This window comes from Scatophagus argus, chromosome 15, assembly GCF_020382885.2.
Source record: "Scatophagus argus isolate fScaArg1 chromosome 15, fScaArg1.pri, whole genome shotgun sequence".
NCBI classification, from domain to species: Eukaryota; Metazoa; Chordata; class Actinopteri; family Scatophagidae; genus Scatophagus; species Scatophagus argus.
In genome coordinates, this window is record NC_058507.1 from 3891848 (window position 1) to 3906950 (window position 15103).

At 47.1% G+C, this 15103-nt stretch overlaps 2 gene segments (V, D, J or C); both read right to left on the minus strand.

Annotated features, from left to right (window-relative positions):
* Positions 1-7577: 7577 nt before the first annotated feature.
* LOC124072199 lies at positions 7578-8499 on the minus strand. The segment is given in 2 exon segments: positions 7578-8091; positions 8391-8499. Coding segments are annotated over 2 exon segments (393 nt in total).
* Positions 8500-8573: 74 nt separating this feature from the next.
* LOC124072197 lies at positions 8574-9420 on the minus strand. The segment is given in 2 exon segments: positions 8574-8950; positions 9128-9420. Coding segments are annotated over 2 exon segments (573 nt in total).
* Between the last annotated feature and the right edge of the window lie 5683 nt (positions 9421-15103).

Here is a 15103-nt window from a genome sequence, read left to right on the forward strand (position 1 = left end):
AGCCTTGATATCCATAAGCAATGAGGGTCAGAGACAAACTGTCTTTTCTTTGTTGATACCACAGCATCAGTGGACGGCTGTTATCATCATGACTGCAGTTCATCTGGACTTCAGTTTTCTCCTTCACTATCTGGGGATCAGATTGCTGAATTGTCACTGCACTCACCCGACCTGTGGAGGAAGCAGAGTTAGAAAATGTCTTTGATGCACGGCAAAAACCAGGAGGGAAAATGTTTGTTGTTAGCGTTATTGTTCAGCATGTTCTGTAAATAATCAGTGAATGTAATTCATCATGAGATTTGTGATCTTACAATGAAAACAGAAGAAGAGAAAACTAAAGATTGGAACTGATGAAGACATCGTCAGGCTCTGATGTGCTGCACTGAGGCTCCGGTTGAAGGGAGAAGCTGCTGTGTGTGTGTGTGTGTGTGTGTGTGTGTGTGTGTGTGTGTGTGTGTGTGTGTTAATGTATCACCACACCTTCTCCATGAAAGCTGCATACTGTGTGCTTTGTCTCCACCTGTTGGTGGAATCTGTTCTTCAGAAACCTGCTTTGCTCTGGTGTGCGTTTTGAATGAACTGAGATTCTGCAGACTTTATTTTTCCTTTTTTTCTATTCATCCTGTTTAATTGTTTGCAGTTTGATTGTTTAGAACACATGAGGTCCAGTTTTTTGACCAGTGATGCTCATCATCAGTTCTTCTTTGTTGGCTCTGAGGCTAATGAATCCTTAAAGGTGCACTGAAGTGCTGCTGGGGTTTCCAGTGTTTGATTTGTCCACTTGCTGATGATGATGGACAGTCAGCAAAACTACCCAATGAATGAGTTACCCATCAGTCCAGAAAACCTGATATTTTGTCCATTTTTGACTGTTTGAGCAAAGTTTGTGGAAACTCGTGCTCGAGCAATTTGTTGATTTTTGTTGAGCAAGTGAACCAGCAACTGTTTGAATAATCCATCAGTCGCTATCAGTTGTGCAGTTTTGCTGATTTCCTTTGTCATGTGAGACAGCAAACTGAAGAACTTTGGGTTTTGGTCCAAATTTGGACATTTTATCAAAGTATTAATAGACAAAATAATCAATAATGAGAAGCCCTGATGTGAACACAGAGCCGAGCAGAACTAAAAGGTGAATTTGTGTGAGTTTCTTTCACTGATTCAGACCAGCTGAGCAACTCAAACCACAAGTAGAGTTTGAATTATGTTTCAGCCTGCATCTGTTATCATGATCTTCATCATCATCTTTACTTCTGATGTCTACGTACCTTCAGCGCAGTGCTGTGCAGTGTAAAAATGGAACAATATGTTTTAATGTGCCTGCTGTAGTGAAGAACTTTGTCAGAGCTTTGACACTGTGGGTTCACTGGTTTCCTGTTGGTGTGTTGTTATCTGCTGGATCATTAATGGAGGTTTTTGTATGAGACAGTCACTGTCTTTATTACTGTGCATACTTGCTGCTCCAAAATATTCTCCGCTGTCTTCAGGGTGTCTCGGCTTCAGGATGTGAAGATAAGCTGTTTTCTGTCCATCTCCACTCACATTAAAGTGGCTTTGAAATGTTGGCTCAACTGTAGGAGTTTTGAAATACATGTAACCAATCAGCTTCAGGGAAGTGTCTCCTGCTGAGCGCTGATACCACAGAATAGTGTCATAGCTCGAGATGTGATGTGTGAGGCTCAGGTTGACTTGCTCATTTGGTTTCAACAACATTTGAGTTGGAGTCTGAGACACTTGTTTTTCTTTATTGAGGTAAACTCCTGTAAAAAGATCAAGACACAATGTTAACAAGTGCTAACAAGTAAGTATTTTGAGAGATGATTTCAAACTGAATAGAGAAAAGTGTCTTTATGGATGTAACATACCTTTGATCCAGAGCAAAGTAATGATGGCTATGATGAGACGTGATGGCATCATGATGAATGTGAAGGAGCAGCCAGAGTCTCTGCTGTGCTTTGTGGATCAGAAGGAGGAGCAGGAAGTGACGCAGAGAAATCAGAGCGTCAGCGCTGAGAAACCTTCTTTCATTCAGTCTCTGCTTTGTTTTTGGCACATGACAACAATTGTGCTCAAAGGTAACTACTGAGCGCTGGGCAACATTTCACTAATAGAACTGATCTGCAGTGTGCTTCAATGTGGCAGACATTAAAAAATACAGACAGTCCTCTGACTTACTCTTTTAACCTTAAGAGTGGAGGATAAAGAGGTTTGATGGATGTTTGATGTCCTGGGCCTCCCTGGTGGCACAAAAATACTCTGCACATTTCGGGAAATGAACCCTTTTCTGTTTTGTTTCCGGTTAATTTGACGTGTTCTCTAAACGACTCTTGCACTCTGTCACTTTTTAAATGTCCATATCCAACTGTTGGTACCACAGCATCAGTCTGTAGTCACTTTGTTCATGAGTGCAGATAAGCTGCACATCTTCACCAGCCTTTCTGATGACAGCAGGAGGAGACTGATGGACCTGAATCCCCAGAGAAATACCTGCTGTAAGCAGAGATGGACAGACTGAGTTTAGATGAGAAGGTAAACAGTGCAGGACATCTTAGTTGAGAATGAAGCTGTTGTTACCTGTGAGGAAACAGCAGAAGAGGAATTTAATCATCACGTAGATGTGACAGATGTGATCTGACATGGAGCACTGAGTTAAGTGCTTAATGATGACAGGCCGTTTGTGCTTCCTCACTAAACTGAGTCGCATTTCAGTATGAAGCAAATGTGATGTGGAAAGGAGGAGTGGCTTCATCTAGTTTCAAATCAAACTGATGAACGCTCTTCCTTTCACCCGACTGACCAACAGAAATGTTCTTCTTTTGGCAAATCTCGCTACATTTTAGTCGAATTTGGTTAAATTAGAATAAACCACTCCTCCTTGAACCGCCACCTTAACGTGGTGGAGGGGTTTGAGTACCTGAGTGATCCTAGGGGCTATGTTGTCGGGGGCTTAAGCCCCTGGTAGGGTCTCCCAAGGCAAACAGGTTCTAGGTGACAGGTCAGACAAAGAGCGGTTCAGAAGCCCCAGATGAAAGAAAAAACAGCAAGGACGTGTACGTCGCCCGGATTGGCGTTACCGGGGCCTCACCCTGGAGCCAGGCCTGGGGTTGGGGCTCGCAGGCGAGCGTCTGGTGGCCGGGTCTCCGCCCACGGGACCCGGTCGGGTACAGCCCGAAGAAGCGACGTGGGCCCGCTCTCTCGTAGGCCCACCACCCGCGAGAGGGTTCAGAAGGGGCCGGTGCAATGTGGTTTGGGCGGCAGCTGTGGACGGGGATCCCAGCGACCCAAACCCCGGACAAAAACTCTAGCTATGGGGACATGGAATGTCACCTCACTGGGGGGGAAAGAGCCCGAGCTTGTGCAGGAAATTGAGCGGTACCGGCTAGAGATAGTCGGGCTCACTTCCACGCACAGCCTGGGCTCTGGAACCCAACTCCTGGAGAGAGGCTGGACTCTCTTCTACTCTGGAGTTGCCCATGGTGTGAGGCGGCGAGCTGGTGTGGGCTTGCTCATAGCCCCCCAGCTTAGCCGCCATGTGTTGGAGTTCTCCCCGGTGAACGAGAGAGTCGTTTCCCTACGCCTTCAGGTTGGGGATAGGTCTCTCACTGTTGTTTCGGCCTATGGGCCAAACGGCAGTGCAGAGTACCCGGCTTTCTTGGAGTCCCTGGGAAGGGTACTGGAATGTGCTCCGACCGGGGACGCCATAGTTCTACTGGGGGACTTCAATGCCCACGTGGGTGACGACAGTGATACCTGGAGGGGCGTGATTGGGAGGAACGGCCTCCCTGATCTGAATCCGAGTGGTGTTCTGTTGTTGGACTTCTGTGCTAGTCACAGTTTGTCCATAACGAACACTATGTTCAAGCATAAGGATGTCCATCGGTGCACATGGCACCAGGACACCCTGGGCCGGAGGTCAATGATCGACTTTGTGGTTGTGTCATCTGGCCTTCGGCCATATGTCTTGGACACTCGGGTGAAGAGAGGGGCTGAGCTGTCCACCGATCACCACCTGGTGGTGAGTTGGATCCGCTGGTGGAGGAGGAAGCCGGACAGACTTGGCAGACCCAAACGTGTTGTGAGGGTCTGCTGGGAACGTCTGGCGGAACCCTCCGTCAGAGGGGTTTTCAACTCACACCTCCGGGAGAACTTTGACCAGATTCCGAGGGAGGCTGGGGACATTGAGTCCGAGTGGACCATGTTTTCCACCTCCATTGTGGAAGCTGCTGCTCGGAGCTGTGGCCGTAAGGTCTCTGGTGCCTGTCGTGGCGGCAATCCCCGAACCCGGTGGTGGACACCGGAAGTAAGGGATGCCGTCAGGCTGAAGAAGGAGTCCTATCGAGCATGGTTGGCTTGTGGGACTCCTGAGGCAGCTGACGGGTATCGGAGGGCCAAGCGTGCGACAGCCCGAGCGGTTGCGGAAGCAAAAACTCGGGTCTGGGAAGAGTTTGGGGAGGCCATGGAGGAGGACTATTGGTCGGCCTCGAGGAAATTCTGGCAAACCATCCGGCGCCTCAGGAGGGGGAAGCAGTTCCCTGCTAATACTGTTTACAGTGGAAGTGGGGAGCTGCTGACTTCGACTGGGGATATTGTCGGAAGGTGGAAGGAATACTTCGAGGACCTCCTCAATCCTGCTGACGTGTCTTCCGTTATGGAAGCAGAGGCTGAGGACCTTGAGGCGGGTCCATACATTGCCCAAGCTGAAGTCACTGAGGTAGTTGGGAAGCTCCTCGGTGGCAGAGCTCCGGGTGTGGATGAGATTCGTCCTGGGTACCTTAAGGCTCTGGATGTTGTGGGGCTGTCTTGGCTGACACGACTCTGCAACATCGCATGGCAGTCAGGGACAGTGCCCTTGGACTGGCAGACTGGGGTGGTGGTCCCACTTTTTAAGAAGGGGGACCGGAGGGTGTGCTCCAATTATAGAGGGATCACACTCCTCAGCCTCCCCGGGAAAGTCTATGCCAGGGTACTGGAGAGGAGAATCCGGCCGATAGTCGAACCTCGGATCCAAGAGGAACAATGCGGTTTTCGTCCTGGTCGTGGAACACTGGACCAGCTCTATACCCTCCGCAGGGTGCTTGAGGGTTCATGGGAGTTTGCCCAACCGGTCCACATGTGTTTTGTGGACTTGGAGAAGGCATTCGACCGTGTTCCCCGTGGCATCCTGTGGGAGGTGCTCTGGGAGTATGGGGTCCGGGGTCCTTTGCTAAGGGCTGTGCGGTCTCTGTACTCTCGGAGCAGGAGCTTGGTCCGCATTGCCGGCAGTAAGTCGGACCTGTTCCCAGTGCATACTGGCCTCCGGCAGGGCTGCCCTTTGTCACCGGTCCTGTTCATTATTTTTATGGACAGGATTTCTAGGCGCAGCCAGGGGCCGGAGGGTGTCTGGTTTGGGAACCACAGGATTTCATCTCTGCTTTTTGCGGATGATGTTGTCCTGTTGGCTTCTTCAGGCCAGGACCTTCAGCGTGCGCTGGGGAGGTTCGCAGCCGAGTGCGAAGCAGCTGGGATGAGAATCAGCACCTCTAAATCCGAGGCCATGGTTCTCGACCGGAAAAAGGTGGTCTGTCCCCTTCAGGTTGGAGGAGAGTTCCTGCCTCAAGTGGAGGAGTTTAAGTATCTCGGGGTCTTGTTCACGAGTGAGGGAAGATGGGAGCGTGAGATTGACAGGCGGATCGGTGCAGCGACAGCAGTAATGGGGTCGTTGTACCGGCCCGTCGTGGTGAAGAGAGAGCTGAGCCGCAAGGTGAAGCTCTCAATTTACCAGTCAATCTACGTTCCTACCCTCACCTATGGTCATGAACTTTGGGTCATGACCGAAAGAACGAGATCTCGGATACAAGCGGTTGAAATGAGCTTTCTCCGCAGGGTGGCGGGGCGCTCCCTTAGAGATAGGGTGAGGAGCTCTGTCACCCGGGAGGAGCTCGGAGTAGAGCCGCTGCTCCTCCACATCGAAAGGAGCCAGTTGAGGTGGCTCGGGCATTTGTTCCGAATGCCCCCTGGACGCCTTCCCGGGGAGGTGTTCCGGGCATGCCCCACCGGGAGGAGGCCCCGAGGAAGACCCAGGACACGCTGGAGGGACTATGTCACTCAGCTGGCCTGGGAACGCCTTGGGGTCCACCCGGAAGAGCTGGAGGAAGTGTCTGGGGAGAGGGAAGTCTGGGCATCCCTGCTCGAGCTGCTGCCCCCGCGACCCGGTCCCGGATAAAGCGGAAGAAGATGGATGGATGGATAGAATAAACCACAAAAAAATTGACTGATGATGACGTGACTGCATCAAACCAAAACACAACCACAAAAGCAGGTGTCTGAGAGCAGTTGGTTCAAACCCTGATAAAAGATGGTTAAGAGTTTTTGTAAAGTTCAGAGGGGATTTTTGTCAGTGTGCTTCACTGGCTGCACAGTAGTAAACTGCACTGTGATTTTCTTTGACACCTTTGATTATGAGAGAGCCATTCTTTGCTGTGCTCCCACTCAGATCTCCAGCGATGTTAAAATCTTCTTTATATGACTCTTCCATCTTGTCATCTTGAACGTTCAAATATCCAATCAGTTTCATAGCTGTGTCTCCAGGTGACCGCTGGTACCAGAGCATCACCCTGTAGTCAGTCTTATCATGACTGCAGAAAATGTGCACTTTGTCACCAGGGTTTGTGATGAGATCGGAGTGAGACTGACGGACCTCAAGACCCAAACATCCACCTGGATAAAACAAAAGTATAGAACCAACTTAGTTTCACTGTGGTAGATTCAGTAAACTAATGCTTCCACCAAGAAATGAGCTAAAACTGATTACCTGCCACACAACAGACGAGGAGAAAGTAGATCATTTTGTCCTCCTTCAAAAATAAAAGCAGTTACTTGAAACCTTCACATGACCTGTTGGACCACATATGACAAAGCTTAGCGGATCAGAATGAGTGTTAATCTGTGAGAGATGCAGACTGAGTTGATGCCTCCACTGAGCTGAGTGAGGTGTGAAGAGGAAAGGGAAGTGATGAAGAAACATCCTCACTGGGCTGCACATTAGCAGGCAGAGATGGAAGCTTGAGAGCAAATGCAGCTGGCTGGGAGGAGTCTGTTCAAGGTGTCATTTGAAACCAGAACGTGGATAAGATTCAGTAGTTTTTGTATAAAGGAGACACAGACTGCAGTCACTGTGCATAGCTGGCTGCACAGTAGTAAACTGCACTGTGATTTTCTTTGACACGTTTGATTATGAGAGAGCCATTCTTTGCTGTGCTCCCACTCAGATCTCCAGAGATGTTAAAATCTTCTTTATATGACTCTTCCATCTTGTCATCTTTAAAATTCAAATATCCAATCAGTTTCATAGCTGTGTCTCCAGGTGACCGCTGGTACCAGAGCATCACCCTGTAGTCAGTCTTATCATGGCTGCAGAAAATGTGCACTTTGTCATCAGGGTTTGTGATGAGCTCAGGGGGAGACTGACGGACCTCAAGACCCAAACATCCACCTGGGAAAGAGAAAATCAGTGAGTAACACATAAAGCAACAGATGAAGTGTTATTGCTGAAAGGTCAAAGTGATTACCAAGCAGCCAAGATAAAACGAATAATGTGTGCATGTTGAGCTCCTGTCTGAATGAACACAGATCACTGAGCGGCTCTGTTTACTGTACACTCTTTATCAGCTCCCTCCTGTCTGCACCAGATGGATTAAATGTCATTTGCATGTGTCCAATGGAGTGTTTTTGGATCTCCAGCTCCACCTACTGGAGAGATAGAAACGTCAAAATCAACCAGTTTTTGCTCAGCTTCTCAGCTTCTCACATCACTGTGTTTGCTGATGGCACAGAAATACAAACTGCTGTCCTGAGGCTTCAGGTCTTTCACAGTGAGAGCCCCGGTCTGTGCGTCATCTTTGACGGCTGAATATTTGGTTTGAGGATGATCTCCATAGTCTGGATTTCCACCCAAAGCTGTGTACACAATGAGGGTCATGGTCTCCCCTGGACGCTGCCTGTACCAGTACATCTGGTTATAACTGACATCTTTGTTGTGTCTGCAGTTCATCTGTGCAGATTTGGACTCATAACTCCAGCTGATGGCAGGTTGTTGGGTCACATCCTGACAATGAACTGCCAAAGGAAAATACAACATCCAGTACAAGTTCTGTCACTAAACTGAGCTCACATATTGTGCTTAATAAAATTTTACTGATTTCAGTGTTCAGTCAGACAACATTTGTGTGCACTAGTTACTAAAACTTCTTCCTTTTCTATGTTAACTGAACAATTTTAAGGCCAGTGAGGTCAAAATTTTCTGTAAATGTTGGTTTGAGTTAGCAGAAAGCTGCTCTGTCAATAAACCCGAGTGCCAAAATAAAAGTGAAAATCTCTCGCTGTTGGAAAATAAATCAGAAATTTGATCTTTGTACCTTGAAGCCACAGAGACGAGACCACAAATGTGATGAGGACTTGAGTCGTCATAGTGATGCTGTTAAGTGACATGCAGCCGCAGCAGACGTGATGAATATCGGATGGAGGTTAAATACTGCGCTGCTCCACAGCAGGAACCTCCCACTGAACCCTCTGATCTTAACAAGAGGAAGAAGAAGGAGTTAATCCAGCTGTGAGGGGCTGTGAGCTGACACACCGAGAGCTTTTTGTACTGAGGAGCGCTGATATGTAGCACCGTGTCGACTAGCAGCACAGAAGTAAAGCGCACTGCTGCTCACGTCGAGTCCGTCAATGGTCAAAGTGCAGGTCTTGTCTTTCGTCGCGGCCCCTTCCATCTTCACACTCAGTCCAGCTTCAGGATGTCCATCATTTACATTCATGTATCCCAGGAGCTGCATCTCTCTGCTCTTTGACTGCTTGTACCAGAAGATACGATCATAGTCCTGAATCCTGTGTGAACAGTTTATCTTGGCTGCTTCTCCCTGCTTGCTGAAGAGGTCAGCTGGAGTCTGGAGGACTTTGTCGCTGAGGGATGAACCTGTTGAGAAGGCACCAACAAGAAATGTCAAACAACATGCAATCAAATGATGGAAATGAGAAAAAAAATCAAAGAATCAACATTCGATCAAACTGTGTGAAACTCAGTTGGCTGCAGGATCCTGACTGTTTGTAACATAACTGAAACACGTTTGAAACGGTTGAGACTTTTTAATACCTGAAACCAGAACAACATTCAGGGTCAGACAGATGAAAATGATCATGATGCTGTGTTTTCTGACTGAACTTTTGATCAGTCCAGTTACTGGCTCTGAGTTTTCAGTCTGTGCTGCTTGTTTCCACCTCATGTTCTGAGCCAACCCTCCCATCAGGAGAACAAACACAAGCTTTAAGGGTGGGTGGTGGCTTTCCATCTTATGAGAAGCATCATGTCAGCCATCACTGCAGGTGTCTGAGAGCAGTTGGTTCAAACCCTGATAAAAGATGGTGAAGAGTTTTTGTAAAGTTCAGAGGGGATTTTTGTCAGTGTGCTTCTCTGGCTGCACAGTAGTAAACTGCACTGTGATTTTCTTTGACACCTTTGATTATGAGAGAGCCATTCTTTGCTGTATCTCCACCCAAATCTCCAGCGATGTTAAAATCTTCTTTATATGACTCTTCTACAGTGTCAGCTTGAACATTCAAAAATCCAATCAGTTTCATAGCTGTGTCTCCAGGTGACCGCTGGTACCAGAGCATCACCCAGTAGTCAGTCTTATCATGGCTGCAGAAAATGTGCACTTTGTCACCAGGGTTTGTGATGAGATCAGAGGGAGACTGACGGACCTCAAGACCCAAACATCCACCTGGATAAAACAAAAGTATAGAACCAACTTAGTTTCACTGTGGTAGATTCAGTAAACTAATGTTTCCACCAAGAAATGAGCTAAAACTGTTTACCTGCCACACAACAGATGAGGAGAAAGTAGATCATTTTGTCCTCCTTCAAAAATAAAAGCAGTTACTTGAAACCTTCACATGACCTGTTGGACCACATATGACAAAGCTTAGCGGATCAGAATGAGTGTTAATCTGTGAGAGATGCAGACTGAGTTGATGCCTCCACTGAGCTGAGTGAGGTGTGAAGAGGAAAGGAAAGTGATGAAGAAACATCCTCACTGGGCTGCACATTAGCAGGCAGAGATGGAAGCTTGAGAGCAAATGCGGCTGGCTGGGAGGAGTCTGTTCAAGGTGTCATTTGAAACCAGAACGTGGATAAGATTCAGTAGTTTTTGTATAAAGGAGACACAGACTGCAGTCACTGTGCTTCACTGGCTGCACAGAAGTAAACTGCACTGTGATTTTCTTTGACACCTTTGATTATGAGAGAGCCATTCTTTGCTGTATTTCCACCCAAATCTCCAGAGATATTAAAATCTTCTTTATATGACTCTTCCATCTTGTCATCTTTAAAGTACAAATATCCAATCAGTTTCATAGCTGTGTCTCCAGGTGACCGCTGGTACCAGAGCATCACCCTGTAGTCAGTCTTATCATGGCTGCAGAAAATGTGCACTTTGTCACCAGGGTTTGTGATGAGATCAGAGGGAGACTGACGGACCTCAAGACCCAAACATCCACCTGGGAAAGAGAAAATCAGTGAGCAACACATAAAGCAGCAGATGAAGTGTTATTGCTGAAAGGTCAAAGTGATTACCAAGCAGCCAAGATAAAACGAATAATGTGTGCATGTTGAGCTCCTGTCTGAATGAACACAGATCACTGAGCGGCTCTGTTTACTGTAGACTCTTTATCAGCTCCCTCCTGTCTGCACCAGATGGATTAAATGTCATTTGCATGTGTCCAATCGAGTGTTTCTGGATCTCCAGCTCCACCTCCTGGAGAGATGGAAAAGTCAAAATCAACCGGTTTTTTTTCAGCTTCTCACATCACTGTGTTTGCTGATGGCACAGAGATACAAACTGCTGTCCTGAGGCTTCAGGTCTTTCAGTTTTCAGTCTGTGCTGCTTGTTTCCACCTCATGTTCTGAGCCAACCCTCCCATCAGGAGAACAAACACAACCTTTTAGGGTGGGTGGTGGCTTTCCATCTTATGAGAAGCATCACGTCAGTCATCACTGCAGGTGTCAGAGAGCAGTTGGTTCCAACCCTGATAAAAGATGGTGAAGAGTTTTTGTAAAGTTCAGAGGGGATTTTTGTCAGTGTGCTTGACTGGCTGCACAGTAGTAAACTGCACTGTGATTTTCTTTGACACCTTTGATTATGAGAGAGCCATTCTTTGCTGTGCTCCCACCCAAATCTCCATCGATGTTAAAATCTTCTTTATATGACTCTTCTACGGTGTCAGCTTTAACGTTCAAAAATCCAATCAGTTTCATAGCTGTGTCTCCAGGTGACTGCTGGTACCAGAGCATCACATAGTAGTCAGTCTTATCATGGCTGCAGAAAATGTGCACTTTGTCACCAGGGTTTGTGATGAGCTCAGGGGGAGACTGACGGACCTCAAGACCCAAACATCCACCTGGGAAAGAGAAAATCAGTGAGCAACACATAAAGCAACAGATGAAGTGTTATTGCTGAAAGGTCAAAGTGATTACCAAGCAGCCAAGATAAAACGAATAATGTGTGCATGTTGAGCTCCTGTCTGAATGAACACAGATCACTGAGCGGCTCTGTTTACTGTAGACTCTTTATCAGCTTCCTCCTGTCTGCACCAGATGGATTAAATATGCGTGTCATATGCATGTGTTGCTTTGAGTGTTTCTGGATCTCCAGCTCCACCTACTGGGAAGACAGAAAAGTCAAAATCTCCACAAGTTATTTAATAATAATAATAATAATAATAATAATAATAATAATAATGATAATAATAACACATTTTATTTATAGACACTCTAGACACTCAAGATCACCTTCCATTATTAATCATAAAAACAGACAGAATATTAACATCAAGAGACAATAAAATACAATTTTGTCCTAGGGCACAGGTGTGCCCTAGGACAGGGCCCTGGGGCACACCTGTGGTGATGGGGACTGGGTGGGAGGTGTGTGATTTTAACTGAATGAATTGAGTGCGACCTGAAAGGTATGAATGAAACCATTTGAGAGGTGTGTTTGTGATGCCAATAGAGGAAATTCTGTCCAGAAGGATGGTGTGTGAGATTGTGCCGCACTCGGATCAAGCAGGAGGAGAATGGATAGTGAACCGGAGTCAGCAGCAAGGAGGAGGTCCTTAGGGATTTTGACAAGTGCTGTTTCAGTGCTATGGAGGGGATGGTCTGAGACTACTGCAGTGCAAAGCTGTCCAAACAGGATGTGAAGTCTTTGGTGAGAGTATCATTGACATTGTCCATGTGAATATTAAAATCCGAAATCAGAAGTGTTATGTTTGGTGAGACTGTGAAGAGGTGAGTCAGGAAGGCAACAAAATCAGTTATGAATTCCTTGTTAGGCTTTGGTGGGCAATACAGGGTGGCAACAACAGTGGGAACAGGTCCAGAGAGCTGACCCAGTGGTCTCAAACAAGTGACAGACAGACGCTGTCCTCCACTTCTCGTGGTAGATTACTGCAAGACCTCCCCCTCGGCCGGAGTCACGAGGTTGAGAGATGTAAACAATCAGTCATGGCTGATAACCAGATGATGTTTTTGTATGTTTGCACTGGAAAGTTCACTGAGCTGAGCTGCTCATCACATCTGAAATGTCCGCTGAATGAGCTGCTTCTCCTTCGGTCCCCACAAAATAATACACACAGCAAGTTTTCAACATGCCAGACTGTTGATTTCATCACAATGATCTTTATTTTTAATTCCTTTTCTGCGATGTCGTTTACGTCTACCTCCAACCATGAAATATATTTTAAATCCAGTTGTGATGATGTGTCCACATTTATGAGGTTGACATGTTCATCTTTATCAAAACTACGTGCACAGAAAGGCAACACTTTCATCTGTGTGTTTTCTGAGTCCTCACACATCAAACAGCCTGTGGAGAAACGCTGCACCCTGCTGGATAAACTGACAGACCTGCTGCCTTGTGGTGCAGCAGCTGTGTGGTTATCAGTCAGTCACACTGTGGTTTATTTGTCGCTCGCTTAGCTGCCTCACACAAGGTTTTTGTTGCAGACGGAGGGTTTGTGCAGCACTGTGCTCTACTGGCAGCACAGAAATACTCTGCATTGTCCTCCGATCGGCTCCTGAGAACGTGAAGATATGCCAGGCTGCTCCCATCGCCGCTCACATTGTGAGAGTCTTTGAACGGAGTTTCAACAGTTGCAGAAATGAATCGAACAAATCCAACCAGAGCCAAATCGTTTCCCCCGGCTGACTGTTTATACCACTGGATCATATCAAAATCAGAGCTTGAATGGCTGCAGTTGATCAGGACTGCTTCTCCAACACGTCTGATCAGGTCAACGGGTGTCTGATGAACGCTGGACTTTGAGGGTCCTGCTGGAGACGTTTAAAACAAGAAAACAAGCAGATTTAGTGAAGAGCGTGCAAATATTGAGGTGGGAGCTGATGTGAAATGTTACCTGTCAAACAGAGCGGCAGAGCTGCTAAATAGAAGAAGAGTCTAATCATGACGGCGACGCAGATGAAAACTAAAGCATAACGATGACTGCAAACAGAGAAGAGCAGGGAGGAGGGGTGGACGTGATGGACGCGTCACACGTCCTCATCAGCATCCTGCTGTGCTGCAGTTCGAAGCAGGTGTGCTCTTCTTCAGTGAGGATTCACTGGGCTGATTATCAGGGAGGGTTTTTGTACAGAGCAGAGTGTAATCGAGTCACTGTGTCTCTCTAGCTGCACAGTAATACAAGCCACTGTCCTCTGGCTGTCTGAGCTTTAGGACATGAAGCTGAGATTTGGCTGAGCCGTCTCCAGTCACATTGAAGTACTGTTTGAACGGATCCTCCACGGTTGGGTCCGTATAATAAACGTATCCAATGAGTTTAAGGCCAGAGTCGCCCACCGGCTGCTGGTACCACAAGATTTGTTTGAATGAGCTGAATGAATGGTTGCAGCTGATTGTTGCTGAACTGTGAGGACTCCATAATATGGACGATGGATCCTGATGGACGTCGGTGCTCAGCGAAGGATCTGCATTCAAAGAGAAAAACATGGAGGAAACAGAAATGGTTGCAATAAAACGTCAGAATCAAACAGTTTGAGGTGAACCGCACAGGAGAGCCAGAGGAGCAGCAGAGCGACCCTGTTGATGTTTGTGACCATGATGTCTTCCTCTGTGTCTCTGCCTCCACCGACAGACTGAGCAGACGTTATGGGAGCAGCTGAGAGGGGGAGGAGACACGCTGAGGTTCTTTTAAAGCACCGTCCTCATGATAAATTAGTTCCTGTGGTGCTGATCAACAGATGATTGACGTTCCAGTCTCTCACTCCAATTCGGATGACTATAATCATTTATGAAGACAACAAAAAGTCATTTGCTGCTTCTCACTTATGAAACGTGAGGACTTTTTCCTGGTTTCATCGTTCATTTTGTATCTTGTTTCTGGCTTTTGTTTGCATATTACAATAAACAAATGAAAGCTCTCATTGTGGGCTCTGGAGTCACTGTGATTGATATCAACTAAATGATTAACTGATGAAAAAAATGAAATGTTGATCAGCTGCAGCTCCAGACAAAACCTCCTTTTCCTGTTTGTCTCAAGTTGGTTGTCCATTTTGTCAGTGTGTTTGATCAGATGAGGCAGCCTGACAGACCTATGTGTGTGTGTGTGTGTGTGTGTGTGTGTGTGTGTGTGTGTGGTTTTTGTACTCTTTGACAGCCATCTGCATCACAGTGAGTGTGCTGACGGCGCAGAAATACACTCCGCTGTCGCTCGCTTCAGCGTTTGTCACAGTGAACGATCCTCTCTCTGCTTCAGTCTTCGTGGCTGAGTATTTGTCCTGGCTGACGTCTCCAAAGTCCGGCTGGCTGCTGTAAGGCACCGTGTAGACCAGCAGCTTCAGTCCTCCTCCTGGCAGCTGTTGATACCAGCACATCTGGAAGTAGCTGCCACCAAGACTGTGAGTGCAGTCCATGTGAGCAGACTGACCCCTCTTTACCACCAGCCTGGAGGCCTGCTGGACTCCATCGCTCCCAGTACCACCTGGACCCAAAGCACAAAACCACAGCAGCACGAGGGAAAAGATTTTGTTGTACATTTCCAAACCAGCTGAAAGTCA